At 42.6% G+C, this 14,872-nt stretch overlaps 2 protein-coding genes across 8 annotated transcripts; both read right to left on the bottom strand.

Annotated features, from left to right (window-relative positions):
• Positions 1–42: 42 nt before the first annotated feature.
• On the bottom strand, positions 43–4,884 carry ilkap (integrin-linked kinase-associated serine/threonine phosphatase). Of its 5 annotated transcripts, none has more exons than XM_026299262.1 (10): positions 4,707–4,884; positions 2,881–3,027; positions 2,540–2,657; positions 2,257–2,363; positions 1,963–2,056; positions 1,603–1,690; positions 1,340–1,470; positions 721–840; positions 540–621; positions 43–305 (listed from the first exon to the last, which is right to left on the bottom strand). In XM_026299262.1, the coding sequence occupies exons 1-10, from the start codon at positions 4,840–4,842 to the stop codon at positions 165–167; spliced, it is 1,164 nt and encodes a 387-aa protein (XP_026155047.1). In that variant the 5' UTR covers positions 4,843–4,884; the 3' UTR covers positions 43–164. The 5 variants fall into 5 exon arrangements, with proteins under 5 accessions (XP_026155047.1, XP_026155048.1, XP_026155049.1 ...); XM_026299263.1 differs by having other exon boundaries at positions 4,606–4,848; XM_026299264.1 differs by lacking the exon at positions 2,881–3,027.
• A 347-nt stretch (positions 4,885–5,231) lies between these two features.
• On the bottom strand, positions 5,232–10,750 carry ostn (osteocrin). Of its 3 annotated transcripts, none has more exons than XM_026298087.2 (5): positions 10,704–10,750; positions 8,919–9,011; positions 6,827–7,056; positions 6,564–6,708; positions 5,232–6,040 (listed from the first exon to the last, which is right to left on the bottom strand). In XM_026298087.2, the coding sequence occupies exons 2-4, from the start codon at positions 9,009–9,011 to the stop codon at positions 6,621–6,623; spliced, it is 411 nt and encodes a 136-aa protein (XP_026153872.1). In that variant the 5' UTR covers positions 10,704–10,750; the 3' UTR covers positions 5,232–6,040; positions 6,564–6,620. The 3 variants fall into 3 exon arrangements, with proteins under 3 accessions (XP_026153872.1, XP_026153859.1, XP_026153864.1); XM_026298074.1 differs by lacking the exon at positions 5,232–6,040 and adding an exon at positions 6,370–6,488; XM_026298079.1 differs by lacking the exon at positions 5,232–6,040 and adding an exon at positions 6,370–6,485.
• Between the last annotated feature and the right edge of the window lie 4,122 nt (positions 10,751–14,872).

The raw sequence follows: 14,872 nt of genomic DNA, 5'->3' as shown, positions 1-14,872 counted from the left end.
ACAACACACACTCTGATCAACAAACTGCTTTAACAGGAAAGCTAAAGAGCAAAGATATTTATTGGAAAACAGACAAGACAACAAGAAGACCAGCCACACCTGGGGGTCAAACTCTGGCTGTGTGTGTGTCTGTCCGTGTGCGTATGAGATGATAATGTGTGTGATCAGAAGCCAATAGACACCAGGATCACAGTGACGTTGTCGGCACAACCTCGCTTCACTGCCTCACCGGCCAACTGCTGGCAGGCTGTTTCAAACCGCACCTCCTCCTCCGTCAGCCCCAGCCTCTGCTCCACACTCCCCTCCTGCAGGGGTCAGGGGAGAGGACAGTCAGGACAAACAGTCACAGCTTGAATCCATCAATTCTAGTACAAATGCTGAGGTTCATTAATTACAGTATTTCAGTTTCTTTTTATTTCTACTATAAATAAAGAAAGTAAACAATAAATACATACATAAATTAAAAAAACAAAAAAACAGAGTGAAAGCAGGAAGCTCTGTTCAAGTTAAACCCAGGTTGTAATTAAAGAGACACACACCTGCAGGATCTTGAGGACGAATTTAACAGCTTCATCAGCAGAAAACACTTTGAAGAGTCCGTCACAGGCCAGGATAATAAACCTGCAGAGACAGAGGAGTTCAGTTATCCTGTCTCTCACTGTTCAGTTCCACAAAAACCTCCCAGTCCAACTTTTCAAACATCTGTGGTTCTGTTTTCACCTGTCATTAGCTGTGAGCTGACACCTTCTCAGGTCGGGCGTTGAAATGACTCCACAACGTTTGTACTGACCATCTCCGATGGAACGAGACACCTCGAGGACCCCCAGCACCCGACCGTCCCTGCAACACACACACACAGCCAGCTTCACGTCTTCGTACGATCCACAAACCATCATGGGAATCTGAACCTGAGTAAAAGCACTAAAGATTATCTGCTTCCTGCTCGCATATATAGGTGTATTGCTGTTTTGCCGGCATCTGTTCATTCACATTCATCATCATTTACCCCTGATCTGCCCCTCCACAGCTCGATAGCATTTTATTCAGTTTTATCCAATCTGTTGGTCTTGTTTCAATGGTTTTTGTTTCAGTCACCGCACAACATGGTGGAACAGTAACAGCTGATCAACAGTAACTGCAGGTCTGACCTCAACATGGTGGATGCTGCACACACGCAAAACCAATCTGCCACGTGTTAAGGGAATGACAGATATGAGAATACAAATCAATGACAGATGGGACGAGGGATTTGTTGGCTGCAGAGCTTTAATGAATCCGGATCTAAAATCAACCGGTGATCAGAGCCCTCCCTGCCCACAGCAGCTGGACTGCTGCATACCTGACGGTGCCTCCTGCTCTCTGGATCCTCATCCTTTCCTCATAAACGGTCGGGTTGTGCTCCTTACCAAGAGCTAGAGTCACCGACCTCCTCTGTCCATCTGCTGCTGTCTCCATCCGACACAACACCACCTGCAGACACGAACACAGGAGACGTCACCATAACAGCCGATAAACTCTGGACCGTCTGCTGAAGAACAAAGGATCCTGTGAACATTCTGCTTTTACACTGTGATAATAAAACTAAATCAAAATTAAGTTTACCCTGCTGTCCCCCAGATTGGCCACGTACACCATGTCGTCCACCACCAGCACACAGGCGGCAGTGGAGCCATCCTTCCATGCTGGCTTCCTGTTAACAACAGACAGAAGAATAACACCTGTGAAACTCACTGCAGGTATGTCTTTTATCAAAAATCATCCAATTCATCCAAAATTACCAAAAAAAGTAATGCATTTAGCAGTGCTGACAGGCAGCTGCTGCAGCCTTGATCTCTCTCATCTCTAACTGGATTCATTGAGTTGGAAAGGAAGAACCTGAGGATGTTAATTCAATCTGGCTGTAATTCTCACTGTATGGCTTTTTTTTTTGTCAGCTGCAGGTTTCTGTGAACCCAGTCTTACTGGCTGGAAGCTTTCTTTAGGAAGTCTTCATCCGTCTGTCGGAAAGTGTCCAGGAGACATTTCTTAATCAGTTTGTCCACATTCTCAGTATCTCCTGAAAGAGACGACACGTTGAATAGATCAGGTCAGCAGGGCTTATTCTTCCACAGCCTTTGCTCCAGAATGACACACCTCCCTCCTCCTTCAGATGACTAAAAGACAGTGAGAGATTTTCCCTCTCCCCCAACCCAAGAACCCATCAGTAACCAACATTGTCAACAGAGAATGACAGACTGTCTTAGCCTTTGAACTCACCACTGGGGAACTTCTTGGCCAGATTGTGGTGGAGATGCTCAGCAGCGAATCGAGAGGCCCGGGCTCCACCATGACCATCGAAAACCGCAAAGTATGAAACACGAGACCTACAGGACACAAAGAGATGAGTCTGACACACAACAATCTGCAGGTGTGGGCACAGGCAGACACCACAAACACATCAAGAACTGTGAAACCAAAAACGAGGTCTCCTGTGGACTGAATTAAGAAATCAACCATCTGTAAGCTGGAGCTTTGGCTGGACACTTGCTACAGGTCTTACACTTGTTCTGGCAGAGCCGACAGACAGCTGCTCATGTCAGGAAGCAACACATGAGCATCCTGCATCTCCTCCCGCTCACCACGCCTCGCTGCCACATAACCTTTTAGCACAGGAAGACCTGAACAGCGGCGCAACACACACACACACACACACACACACACACACACACACACACACACACACACACACACACACACACACACACACACACACACACACACACACACACACACTGTGTTAGTCCATCTCCACCCATCTTATTTATTTCCATCCACTCAGGTATGAGAGCTTTGTTTAGAGGAAAAGAAGCAAACAAACATTGTGGTGGAACAGCTGAAAACCTTCTTTACAAACTGTCTTGACCTCTCCCCGCTCGTCCTCTTTTTTATCAGGGTGACACTCTGCATCCTCTCGTTTCCGTTTTACATTCCTCTCTTCCTTCTCTTCTTCTCTGGAGGACTGTGGCTGGGCTGCTGCTGACACTGGAGCTGAGGAATAATCAAACCCAAAACCGTTTAGGGAGCAACTTCAGTAGCTGCGGTTACACAGACAATATGTCTCCAGTCCTATCATTCTAATGAGAGATGCATGCTGGTTAGTTCGTTGTCCAACTCATAACAACTATAGGCTACAATAACCTCACAAGACCAAGGCGGCTACAGTTTTACGAGCCAGTCGACTGCAAGGGGACAGGGCATGTTGTGAAATGGATGGCTGTCATCTGTTGTAAGAGCTGATTGGTTTAAATGTCAGATCAACAACCTGACATTTTATAGAAACTTTTTTTTTTTTGTAACGCAAAGGTTTATTCTGTTAATAGTAGAAATGTGTGACCAACTGTATCTTTTACTGAACAAGGACTGAACCTCAGACAATCTGTGATACACCACAAACATCACTGACCTAATTCTTCATAATTGAACTGAACTGTAGCCTAAGGAAGGCTGTCATTTAGAAGGTCATCAGTAAAAGAGAGACATCACTTGTCACTGAGCACTCTCTGAAGAGTTTAGTTTGATGGCATTTTATTAAATCAGGATCAGCACTAACTGGATATGAGCTTCTGTGACCTGTAAATGCTGAATTAGCTGGAAAGGTTGGAAACTGTCTGGCACGAACCATTACAGGAGCCGACTCTAGGGTCTCTCTCAAGGATTTGAGGTCCGTGCCGTGCTATCTGTGGTCCTGGTGGTTTGTGGCATCTATATAAATGCATGTCATTGTATTAAAATCACAATACGATGTCACACTAAGCAGTATTTCACAGACAGTCCAAAAATAAAATACAGAATGCATACAGGTTCGGGAAACTCTTTCGGATTTTTTTTTTTTTTTAATCTTAATCTTTTTTTGTTTTTTATTCCTGTCGCGTTGTATGGGAATCACAAGGTGAGAGAATGTCTCATCTAGAACTGTGTGGCTCTTTAGCTCATAGAAGTGAGCAGATACCCCAAATCCAAGAGGTAGGAGGATTGAGTCTTACTTAGGCATCTGTTTTTATTCACGAGCACGTCGGAAGGTATGAGAAATGCATTTTATTATTATGTAGGTTTAACGTAAATTAGCAATAGTTACATTAGGGGCGCTGTTCTGTGATCTGACCGGCACGGACTGCCGGCCTGTAACTTTAGTTGTAGTGGAGGAAAGTTGACCAAACTCTCCAGTGTCATGAAGCATGACCAAAAATGTGTAAAGAATAACATCCAGGATGTTTGAGTATCATTTGGCATCATGGAGTGGGGGATACATTTTATGTCTGGTGGGAAACTGCATCTGAAATCATTTGTATCCACCTGTAACTTTAGTTGTAGTGGAGGAAAGTTGACCAAACTCGTGGAGTAAAAGAAACTATATTCAATACGATGACCAAAGAATCCAAGCGTTACTGTTTTTTCGTTAGCTTAGCTAAAATTCAAGCTCAACAACGCAGGTCGCCCTTCACTCTGAATGCATGCGCGCTCCCGCGGCAAGGGATACAATTCCTGTGGGAGATAACTACTTTGGCACGACACTTGTACCGAAGCACTGAGCAAATCTGTCATTAACGTGGGACCGTCTCCACTCACCGGGGGTCCGAGTCGGTTCTGGTAGGTCGTCGAACAGGTCCATTCCGTTAGCTCAGCTAACAAGCTATCTAACTAATTAGATCACCTAGCTAGCTACTTGCCTGAACCGGTGCAGTTCCGGAACCGACTGAGCCGGCAGGTTAAAATGTTTGAAAGGATTCCCAAAGCCGGTCCAAATATCCAAACAGGCTGATGGTAAACGGTTTTATTTACTCCAGCTGTAGAAACATTGACCATTCACTCCTCCGTGAAGGTTAGCATCCGGTTAGCAACACTCATAATATGTTTCCGCTCAATGCCTTCAAAATAAAATCCCGGCTGGACATTAAAGATGAGCCAAAAATCTTAAAATAATAATGAAAGTTATTGTCGTGTCAATCAAATGACAACTAAAAAATAATAAAAAGATAATCAAAACAACAGGCGCAGATTGCATTGATTTAGTTATATATGATTATAGTGCTGCAACATACTGTGTTTTAACCTCCACTGCAGCGCTTCATATAACTGAAATTACTCCATTCAAATATCAAGAAATTATTAGGTGATGCTGTGTCTTCCTGCTGGTCAGTTTTCTTTCCTGCCACAGCTGATGTTCACAACAAAACAAGCAGTTTCAGCACAGGGATTTTTTAGTTTTTATTAAGCACAACTACAGTTAAGGCAGTCAGTAGCTTTAAAAACAGATTCAGTGAACATGGCTGAACAAAGACAGGAACAAATACAAACCATTATGACCTCACATGGACGAGGAACTGTCTCCACTGCACCTCAGTGTTTAATTCTTATTTACAGTCCACACCAAGTACCTGCTGTGGTGATCCAGTATCTACTTGTATGAACCTGGACTCTGCTGCTAACAGGAAGAAACCAGGACCAGTCTGCTAAACATTTCAATGAATAAAGTCAAGATTACAAACACTGCCTATATGTAAGTGTATCTATACTACAGTGTCAAAGGGTTTTTATAGAAATACTTTAACATTCATCCTCTACTGGCCACGAGATGCTGCTCAGAGAAAACAGACTGTCCTGAAGTCTGTGGGACTTACTTTAAAGAACGCAGCTGCTGATCCTATGTGCTGTTCTTTTCTATATATTTCTGAGGCCTGTTTACATTCATTATTGCTGGATAGGATTCATGCACACCAGCACATACACACAAAAACCAGTCATGTATTTGCAGAGTAAATGTACAGGTGTTGCAGTGGAAACGTGTTAGCAGGTCGTCCTGCTGTAAACAGACCAAACAACAAAAACTAGGAGGGAAAACACTCAAGTCATGTCAGATGTTGAGTTTCAGCGTCGAGGCAACAAATGCCTCCAGTCAAAGACACAGGAGGGTGAAGGAGGTGATGTATTCAGGTGATGTCCAAAAAACACACAACAGTGTCATTCAACAGTTCAGTCATCAAAGCCAGGTTTTCAAAATTATCTGGAAAATACATTAGCAGGAAAATAAGTTAAGGTCAAATTTGACCAAACGAAAGAAACACAAGAAACTTTATTTGAAATATCTGGAAATAGGATAATTTTTTTCAGTTAAAATAAAATGTAAAAGATTCACAAAATGTGTGCTGCCACAATGTTCTTCTAATTTACTGAAATTCAGATTCAACAAAGCATTTCATTTTGCATAAACATGGAGCAGCTGTACACGAAAGAAATACAGTTAAAAACCTGTAAAATTAGAATTTAAATAAGGAAATTTAAATGTGTTTCAAATGACCAGAATTAGTTTAAGGTTTCTTATTACGACTTTCTATCGACTATCTCTAAACATTCATGTGTGTGAGTTGGGTGGGGGCTGGGTGAGCAGGTGAAGTAGTGGTGGGCGTGGCTCTGCAAGTGGCTGGCTGTGTGATGCATCTGTGTGGGTGCTGCTGGAGAAAAAAAGGACCATTTCAATGTTTTTTTTAGTCCATTACTGTCATTGAGTATGAGCTGCAGTACCATACCTGTCCAAAAGGGGGTGCTGTAGAGACAGGGTGAGTGGTTGGGGGAGGGGGCGTGGCCTATCCTCTGCTTTTTGGTAGACGACTCGTGCCGATCCTGTCGATGGGAGGGGGATTGATTCGTCGCCGTGGCAACTCCACTGCCTTGCTACCAACAACAAAAGATGAGAAAAACTAGTTTCACACCAAATGCTGCAAAACCGGAGACAATCGCAGCACATGTGGAGGTGGAAGTGTTTGTTTCACCTCAGGTGAGCTGCTCCTACCTCTGCTTGTTTGGTGTCTGTTTGGTTTCCATGGAGCTGACCGACAAGCGGTCCAGTGGTGCACTGTTGCCCCGGAAACTCCTCTTCCTCTTTGGCTCCATGACATCATTCTCCATCCTCACCAGGTCGTCCAATCGGAGCAGCTTCATTCTAAGCTCCTCCCCTGCCTTCGACACTCCAGGATGGGGCCAATAAGCCATCCGAGACCACGGCACGGGCCAGTCTACATGCTGAAAAAGAAGGATGGGGTCGGATGAGACTAGGTATCAAAACTAAGGAAGGATGAAATACAGCTATGCACTGAAGGATATATAGGATAAGTCCATGTACTGATACATCCTTGCATTTACAAAAACATGCACATTTAGCAGTATTATGGAGCTTTTGATCACACCACACATACCACTTGTCATGGAAGTGTAAATAATAAACTGTGTTGTTTTCAGAGCGCGGTGAGGGCTTTTCACATACAAAGACAAGTCAGTATGAATCAAGACAACATGATGGGATACGACTAAATACTGAAACACAAAGTAAGGCGGGGTTCTCATTCACTCCATGCTGCTGACTGAACTAACATCTGGACTCTGAAATCCTCTGGGCTTGATTTTCTAAAGGGAGTCTCTGTATAGAAAATATTGACCTGAGCAGGGTACCCGACCCGCCCTGGTCCCATGTTTTCGCATGTCAGGACTCCATGTTGTGACTCATCTCTTACATTACGACCCTGACGGCAAGCAGTTTCTCACTTCCTGTCTGTCGGTGGCCTGATGATCAGGTTTCATCCAGACTAAACAGAAAACAGCTTCAGGTTTGTGTCCTGCAGCCTGCGGGACGTCATGGTGTGGTTCACCCAACATCTGACACCAGCTCAGGGGCCCTCAGAGGGAGGGGCCGTTTGGTTTGGCCCTCAGGATGATTTGATAGGACACAACTTGTTTCTGCACCATCTGATCCAGGTCTGGGGAGAAAACATCCCACGTCTCACGATGAAAGATCCATCGTTTTATGTCAAAAAACTGATTTGAAAGTGTTTCATTCCCTCATCGAGTCACCGTTTTTCAGCAGCTTTGACTCATTTCTGTTAAAACGACTGTAATTCATTAGCAGCAGGATAAATTCAGTGAATGAGTTGACTGTCAAAATAAAATGTCCCATTGTCACAAATTGTATTTCATTATTCATTTGTAGTACATTTTACAGCAACTGTATATTTTTTAATCACTTTGCACCACCTTAATTGCAAAGACAGGTTCATTTCACTGAATGTGAAAACCTTGTGGCAACAAACCTGTTTCAATCTCTGATATTTGTAGAAACATGTCTTTTATTTTCCTGTAAAACGTAAATTCAACACAGTGCATCTGAGTAACACAGTTAAAGAGAACATTAGTGCAGCGCTGTCTGCCACAAATGTTTCAACACAAACAGCACAGATTTACAGTAGGGATGTTCAACCAGTTTATCAGTTCAGCAGAATCTACAATGTGAACTTCCTGCACATTTTACTGTGTTGTAACTTTATTTTGAAATGACAAAAACCTGTTCACAGCTCAGTAAAATTATGCTGGTGTCCTAACTTTGGCTGAGTCCTTCCAACAAACTGTGTGTGTATAAAGACTGTGGTCCATTATTTGGACCATCAGCCCAGCAGGAAGCAGGACTGGGTCTGGCTGTTCCAATGGTTAGGAAAAGCCAATGAACAAGGGAAATCAGGATAATGAGGCTGTGGAAAGAAAGATTGTTGTAGAGCCTGATGGTAGTGGGGATGAAGGATCTCCTGTATGATTCAGTCCTGCAGCTGCTTCTCTGCTCCATCAGGATGTTGTAAAGAGGATGGTCAGTGTATTCCAAGACAGACTCCACCTTTGTCTGTGCGCATCTCTCCACCACAGCCTCCAGTGAGTCCAGTCTCATTCCAGTCACTGAACCAGCTTTTTGCACCAGTTTGTCCAGCTGCCTTGCATCTTTCTGCTTTGTGCTGCCTCCCTGCCTCTAACTCTCTTACTATTGTTTTAAATAATAAGATTGTGTGTGTGTGTGTGTGTGTATGTGTGTGTGTGTGTGTGTGTGTGTGTGTGTGTATTCTGACCTGAGGCTGGTGTTGGACTCTGATGCTGTCAACACTGTGGTGAAGCACAGTGATGGACAACAGGTAGAACAGCAAACAGCTGCAGAACTGCATCTGCAACAATAACATGTTGTTACTGAACAGCACCTGAACGCATCGCAGGTCCAGCTGCTTCAGACCAAACTCAGATTGAGTGGTGGAGTCGACAAAAGCACAATAAACCAACAGAAGAGTTGCAGAAAGCAGACACTGTTTTATTAAAGAGCCTGTGCAATGGAGGTGAAGTGTGTGTATATCAAAACCATTATGTGTGTACAAAAAGCAGAATATAAATAAAAAATATATAAATGTACATAAAGTATAAAACTGGGCCCAAACTGCGTCTATATTAATATATTAGCTGGATAATTGTGTAATACAAAATCACTACAGTGCTGCAAATAAATCAATAAACCCTCTTCATGAAAATGATGATGTTCAAACTCTGTGTTATCAGCCTCAATAATTTAAATGGGATGGACAAAATAATAGAAACATGTCTCTGGGTGATCAAACAGTCTAAACACAAACTGAACATTTTCACCTAAAGGTGAGGTCTTATTTTTCCAGGTGCATCTGAATGCAACAGAAGCCTCACAGTGGTCAGAGGTCATTCTTTGTGTGTGTTTCTTAAAGTTTGTTTGTGTCTTCTTCACTCTGCCGCTGTTGTTTGGTCAAATGAGAGAAACAAACAAACAAATAAACATACTGCAGCGAGTAAGGACAGCACAACATGTCCTCACAAGGATGGGTTTGAACTAAAACTTGTCCTCACAGCTATAGAAAGACATGTGCGCACACAGAGCGGGACAGTTTTAGCTCTGACGGGTGAAGTGTATTGTCCAGCAACATCGGCTAATTTTAGCATTTTCCATCCCTGCAAATAAACGACTTCTGACCGTCACTTACATGCTGGCCAACGTGCATGCTCCTGCATTCCTCTGACACAAACACCTGCCTTCAACACACACACGCATACATACAGGTATGTGTGCACTCAGCAAACACACACTCATGCACACACAGAAATTGAACTTCTCCTCTTCACACCTCTGATGATACTGATGATCTGCAGCTCTGCATGTGTGGACCACACACACACAGACACACTGCAAATTCTTCCATTCGTAAAAATACCCGTGTTTTCTCCCTGCAACCCAGCAGCAGCCTGACCATCACCTCCACGTTCTCAGACCAGACAACACCTGATTGCCTGTTTCTCTTTTACTTTCTGACTGTTACAAAATCATTTGGGGAGTTGACTTTTTCTTTCATGCATTTCCCTCATGCATAAATCATTATTTAACTGAAGTGAGTTACAGACTAACAATTTATTACCAATAGTCTGAGAACTGTCAAAAATAATAGCAGTCTAAAATGAGGATACCCCAAACTACAGTGAGCACAAAGCTTCTGCAGCAGCGACCTGAATTCACTGTTGTGAATCAGTTTTGCTTGACACGAAATGCAAAGAAAACAAAGTGAAAAGGAGCAGACAGCAGGAAAAGTCACACACTGTCAGAAGTTATAATAAAAATCATCAGTTTTTTTTTTTTTAAACTGTGCACTGTTTCAGTTTGCTTTTGTTCACCTCAACAGAGAATCTAATGAAAATGTTTCTGGAGAAAATTAAGAAGCTCTGAGTTAAAACATAAAAATTGGTTACTAGAAAGTGACATTTCTTATGGCGTTTCCCTGCAGGAGTGTGTGCCTGTGCACACCTGCACCACACACACACACACACACAGTAACATGCAGAATCATTACCTTCAGTGTGGAGAGGAGTCTCTACTGCTGCGTCGTCTCTTCCCTCTCTTGTCTTGTTGTGGCTTCACATCAGGTTTTATAGCAGCTGCAAGGATTCTCCTGTCCAATCGGGAGTCTCCGCTCCTGTGACATCACTTCCTGTGCTTCTCACCCTCCTTCTTTTCCACTGTGTATGTTTGACATTAATTCATCAGATCCATTACCTGTTCATGGAACCTCCTGGGAGCAGCTCACCTCCTGTCCTCTGGTCTCTTTCACTTCTACAAGTCCAGTTTAAATCAGCAATGAAATCCAGCTGCAGCTTAGCTTCATATGGGCCCACTCTGGTGTCTACGTGGGTCTGTGTAACACAGATTTGCACTGATGTGGGAGTTTTGCAGGTGGCCTTCAGGCAGTGAAACAGACATGGAAGTATCTGTCACTTCAGCAAATCCCACAACTTTATCTTAGAAATGATTTTAAACCTGATGACAAAGTGCTCTGAGGTTTACACGATTCAGAAATAATAATCCAGCTGCACACAGCTGTATGCTCTAACTGGGAACTTTAGAGGAAATTAATTTCTTACAGGCTGTACACAAGAACATTAACACCAATTTCCCCAAACTTCAGTTCTGTTTCTCATTACTGTACACTGTAAATACTCCATAAATTCAAAAATACTTTTCTTTTTCTTTCCACTTCCCTGTAAAACCATGAGTCCGGGAGCTGCAGCCGTACGTTCTGAAAAAGGCCAAAGATTCAGAACTTGTGGAAAGAACTGAAGGACAAGTTGAACAACATAAGTGGACATAGCTCGGTGGTATCACCATTCACTGTGTTTGAACAATAGATGTCAACAGGACTAAAAATCCAAAGAATATTGTTATATATTAACAGTAATACAGGATTTCCAGAGACACGTCCAGGAAAATGTTGGGAATATCATCTTTGGAAAAACATATAGAAATAACATAGAAAAACATTCACACAATAATTCACAAAATACGTTTATTAATAATAATAATGAGGATTTGGAAACTGCGGTAAATAAGATGGATCTCAGAGTCCCAGTTCACAGGTACATGAGAGTTTTTTAACATTTTTTAACAACGTTTGGTTCTACACAGCACAACAACAAGGGGCAGTATCACGCTGACCTGGAGCCACATTAGCCAATCAGATGCCTGAGTACAGTTATTGATAGTTTATCAGTGACCTCTGCAGCTCACTGTGACGCCACTGGTCATCCATACAGTGGGGGAGCAGCTGTATGTCTGTTTAATCCCAGTACCAGTCTGCACAAATCATGGAATCCTTATCACAGGAGATAAGGAAAACTCTTCACCCAGGAAGGAGTTTTCTAAAACCGCCTGCATCCATTAACACATTGACAGTGACCTGGCTTCAGACTTCTCCTCAGAAGATTTGGGCCTGGACTTAGAATCCAGATATGGGACTTGAGAACAATTTTTTATTTGACTTTTAAATATTTTTTATAGTGTGATGAGCCGAGTGCCAGTTGTCACAGACACAATGCGTCAATTCCACACACTGACCAGAGTTAACTTCTGAGCACCAAGATGCAGAGGAAGAAAACATTACAGGTGAAATCAGGTGAACACTTTCTGTTCATCCTTTACCTGAGACTGTGTCTTTTTGGAGCAGCCTGTTTACACTGATCACCTACTGATCAGTGCTGACAGTGTTTCTAATAGATGAAGGAGTGGTGATAATGCAGTGCATCCTTTGAGCTCCTTGGATACATCAGTGCAGTTTTCTGAGTGGACTGGACAGCAGGTAGCAGGTGATTCATTTCGTTTTATTCAAACACAAAAATCAAACAGGTCTAAAGCCTGAACACACTCCCTCCTTCCATTCAGCACTGAGGATTGGGTCACTGAGAAAACACACCTGGAGGCCCCCCAAGCCCCAGTGATGTCATAGTACCCCCCCCCCCCCCAAATTGATGGAAATAGGGGTGTTTCCATCAATTGGGTGTTTCTAACTCCTGTGAGTTAGAAACACACACAGTGTGTACATTTATATATTTTTTATTTATATTCTGCTTTTTGTACACACATAATGGTTTTGATATACACACACTTCACCTCCATTGCACAGGCTCTTTAATAAAACAGTGTCTGCTTTCCTGCTGAACCTTTGAAATGAGACTTTGGTCTTGACCTGTATTCACACAGTGTTGGCAGAATGGGAAGAGCAGCAGAACCATTCCTTATTTCCACCTTTCACACATGAAGCTGTTTAGCTCTAACCTGGAGTCACAGCAGATAATCAGCCTGAATTCAAATGATCTGAATCAATTGTATTAATCTGAATATTGTATTTTATGTTGATGTGAGTGTCGGAGCCATTCTTCCACCAGTTTGTAGATTTGTCTGTATTTTTCCCAACAGCTATGAGATATGGTCAGTGTCAGAAATTCCTGAAATTCCAAACTTGGACTCACAAAGTGCAGTGCTGGTGTGATGTTTACACTCGAAGTTGTATAATAAAGGTCAAAACTGAATTAAGTAGGTCTTGGATATTTAAACATGATCAGAGTCAGAAGTGACACAGACTGTTTAAGCTGCAGAAATGCAATAACCAGGCTCAGACCTAACAGGACTCGCGTTCGTGTGAAAGTACAGGGGATGTCACGTCAACTGAAGCTGAAGCTGAATAAAGTTACATTCTCAATAATCATCCATCCATTATCGATACCAGGGGTATTCAACTAAAATTTAAAGAGGTCCAGTTAGAGAAAATTTCTTGAAGCTAAGGTCCGGAAGATCATAATGTCTAACTAGTTAGTGTGATATATATTTAAGTAACCTAGTAGTTTTATCAACATCTGCATGTAATCAATACCTGACTGTCAAATCAAATGAATTCAGTACAATTCAAAAACATTCTGACAATATTTATTGTCATGTAACATACAACTGAACATATATCTATGGCTGTAGATATGTATAATGTTCTCTCATTAACTAAGTTCTCTCTCTTTCTCCGTCTCACTTTACAGTTTCTCTCCCTTTGTTTTCTACATGTATCGCTCTCTTTCTTTTTCTTTGTACTGTCTTTTCATGTGTAACTTGCCTCTAGCTCTGTTTACACTGTAGAGTCGTAATGTTTACCGCCTGGGATGCACAGACTTGATTGGCTGAGTGGTATCATGTGGGATGGCTCAACTCGCATGCAATTGGTCTGTGCGTTTCCACTACCGCAAAGTCTAAAAAAGCTGCGCCGGTGGAAATAGAAGCGCCCCGTTAGGTTTTAAATCACAATCTTCTGTTTTGGCTGTAGGGCCGGGTCCGTATGGGGCGGCTTCTGGGTCCGCACCCGGACCGCGGCCCGCCTCTTAGTGACCTATGATCTATACCCTCTTATTCCAACCAGGGTCCCAGGGATCTGCTGGAGCCTATCCCATCTCTCCAGTCCATCACAGGGCCACATAGAGACAAACAACCTCACACACTCACACTCACTCCTATGGGCAATTTAGAGTCACCAATCAACCTGACATACATGTTTTTGGACTGTGGGAGGAAAAAACTCCACACAGAAAGGCCCCCTGATGGGTTTCAAACCAGGACTTCAAGCCTGTCTAACTGACATAAAGGCCTGGATGACCAGTAACTTTTTACTTTTAAACTCGGAGAAAACAGAAGTCATTATATTTGGGCCAAAAAATCTCAGAAATAACTTTTCTAAAATTATAGCTACTCTAGATGGCATAGCCCTGGCCTCTAGCACTACTGTAAAAAACCTTGGAGTTATTTTTGACCAGGACATGTCCTTTAACTCACACATAAAACAAATCTCTAGAACTGCATTCTTTCACCTGCGCAACATTTCCAAAATTAGGAACATCCTGTCTCAAAATGATGCAGAAAAACTAGTCCATGCATTTGTTACCTCAAGGCTAGATTACTGTAACTCATTACTATCTGGATGTCCCAGTATCTCCATAAAAAGCCTCCAATTAATCCAGAATGCTGCAGCCAGAGTCCTGACAGGAACTAGCAAGAGAGATCATATTTCTCCTATATTGGCTTCTCTTCATTGGATCCCTGTAAAATACAGAATAGAATTTAAAATCCTTCTTCTCACATACAAATCCCTTCATAATCAAGCTCCTTCATACCTCAAAGACCTCATAGTACCATATTATCCCAATAGACCAC

This window comes from Mastacembelus armatus, chromosome 13 (assembly GCF_900324485.2).
Source record: "Mastacembelus armatus chromosome 13, fMasArm1.2, whole genome shotgun sequence".
Taxonomy (NCBI): Eukaryota; Metazoa; Chordata; class Actinopteri; order Synbranchiformes; family Mastacembelidae; genus Mastacembelus; species Mastacembelus armatus.
The sequence above is the reverse complement of the archived record's forward strand: the minus strand, read 5'-3'. Positions and strand labels throughout refer to the sequence as shown.

What these genes read in the sequence shown, in the direction of transcription:
- ostn (XM_026298087.2), bottom strand. Translation starts at nt 9,011, where the DNA reads ATGCAGTTCTGCAGCTGTTTGCTGTTCTACCTGTTGTCCATCACTGTG. An exon ending in GAGTCCAACACCAGCCTCAG is followed by an intron (nt 7,057 to 8,918) that starts GTCAGAATACAC and finishes CTTCTTTTTCAG; the next exon opens with CATGTAGACTGGCCCGTGCC. An exon ending in CAGACACCAAACAAGCAGAG is followed by an intron (nt 6,709 to 6,826) that starts GTAGGAGCAGCT and finishes TGTTGTTGGTAG; the next exon opens with CAAGGCAGTGGAGTTGCCAC.
- ilkap (XM_026299262.1), bottom strand. Translation starts at nt 4,842, where the DNA reads ATGGTCAATGTTTCTACAGCTGGAGTAAATAAAACCGTTTACCATCAG. An exon ending in CAAGACAGTTTGTAAAGAAG is followed by an intron (nt 2,658 to 2,880) that starts GTTTTCAGCTGT and finishes GCCGCTGTTCAG; the next exon opens with GTCTTCCTGTGCTAAAAGGT. An exon ending in CCAATCTGGGGGACAGCAGG is followed by an intron (nt 1,471 to 1,602) that starts GTAAACTTAATT and finishes TCGTGTCTGCAG; the next exon opens with GTGGTGTTGTGTCGGATGGA.